The 1,289-nt window shown below is 50.0% G+C and overlaps 1 protein-coding gene across 1 annotated transcript in view; it reads right to left on the bottom strand.

Annotated features, from left to right (window-relative positions):
• PAAF1 (proteasomal ATPase-associated factor 1) overlaps nt 1-1,289 on the bottom strand; it is a gene marked incomplete at its 5' end in the record, with an annotated part of 12,297 nt that overhangs the window by 9,749 nt on the left and 1,259 nt on the right. The window contains one exon of the mRNA XM_009997985.1: nt 1,146-1,235. Within this exon, the coding sequence (XP_009996287.1) occupies nt 1,146-1,235 (90 nt within the window). The remainder of the gene's footprint in view (nt 1-1,145; nt 1,236-1,289) is intronic.

Here is a 1,289-nt window from a genome sequence, read left to right as displayed (position 1 = left end):
AGCGTGTCCAGGGAACGGCAAGGGAGCTGGGGAAGGGGCTGGAGCAGAAGGAGAAGGGGCTGGAGAACTTGTGAGGAGCAGCTGAGGGAGCTGGGGGTGTCCAGCCTGGAGCAAAGGAGGCTGAGGGGAGACCTGCTGGCTCTGCAGCTGCTGAGAGGAGGTTGGAGCCAGGGGGGTCGGGCTCTGCTCCCCAGAAACAAGCGACAGGACAAGAGGGAACAGCCTCAAGTTGTGCCAGGGGAGGTTGAGGTTGGATCTGGGGAACAATTTCTCCCTGGCAAGGGTTGTCAGGGCCTGGCCCAGGCTGCCCAGGGCAGGGGGGGAGTCCCCATCCCTGGGGGGGTTTCCAAGCCCTGGAGATGGTGCTGAGGGACACGGGGCAGGGGTTGCCTGGGCAGGGCTGGGTTAATGGCTGGAGTGGAGGATCTTAAGGGTCTTTTCCAACCAAAACAATCCTATGACTCCAAGAGTTCAGCTAAATCCCAGACTACACCCCAGCAAAACCAAGTCATGCCCTGCTCTTCAGGGCACAAGTGACACTTCAGGTCAGTCAGCCCTTGTGTCCCACAGGTCAGTCAGAAGATGATCTAGCAGAATGAGCAGGACAACTTGGAGATGAGGGAGAAGTTCAGGTCATTGATTTATTTTTTACATACAAGCTGGACCTTCTGGTCTCTATGTTCCCACCAGGTCAGGATGAGTTCAGGCAACACAATTCCAGCCCCATTAACAGAAATTCATACAGGAAATATCAAGGACAAACAAATTCAGGACATGGGAGCAAAGAGCTGCAAGAAACCAGGGTGGTTTATTAAACTCAAGAGGTGAAGAGCTCAGTGCCTGGATCCTCTTATTTTTACCCTGGTTTTTGACACATAATTCACACATTGCTCTACAGGGGGGCCTGAAGTGAGCAGAAATGAAATCACCTGCAAGAAAACAATCTAAAGAACCTCAGAGATTATTTTGGGGGAGGCTAAACTTAAGCATGATGAAGTTTTAGAAACTATTTTATGTTTTCTCACCTAATTTACACACAAAGACATGGGACAGGCCACCTATGAGGAAGAGCAGCCAAGAGGAGCTGTTAAAGTTCACAGTCACTTCCAATTATTTTCCCCCACTCCCTTCACAAAGATACTTACACTTTTCTGATGAATTCTGCAAAAAGTTGTGTAAGGGGCCAGGAACTTGGTGGACACATTTTCGTAAGGACAAGAAATGAGAATGCTCTTCTGGAGGAGGAAAGAGAGGGGAAAAAAAAAGGAATGAGAAGTGCTGATAGTCCT

The sequence above is a fragment of the Chaetura pelagica genome, unplaced genomic scaffold, assembly GCF_000747805.2.
Source record: "Chaetura pelagica isolate M959 unplaced genomic scaffold, ChaPel_1.0 scaffold555, whole genome shotgun sequence".
NCBI lineage: Eukaryota > Metazoa > Chordata > Aves > Apodiformes > Apodidae > Chaetura > Chaetura pelagica.
Note: the sequence above shows the minus strand (reverse complement) of the source record. Positions and strands in the feature narration are given on the sequence as shown.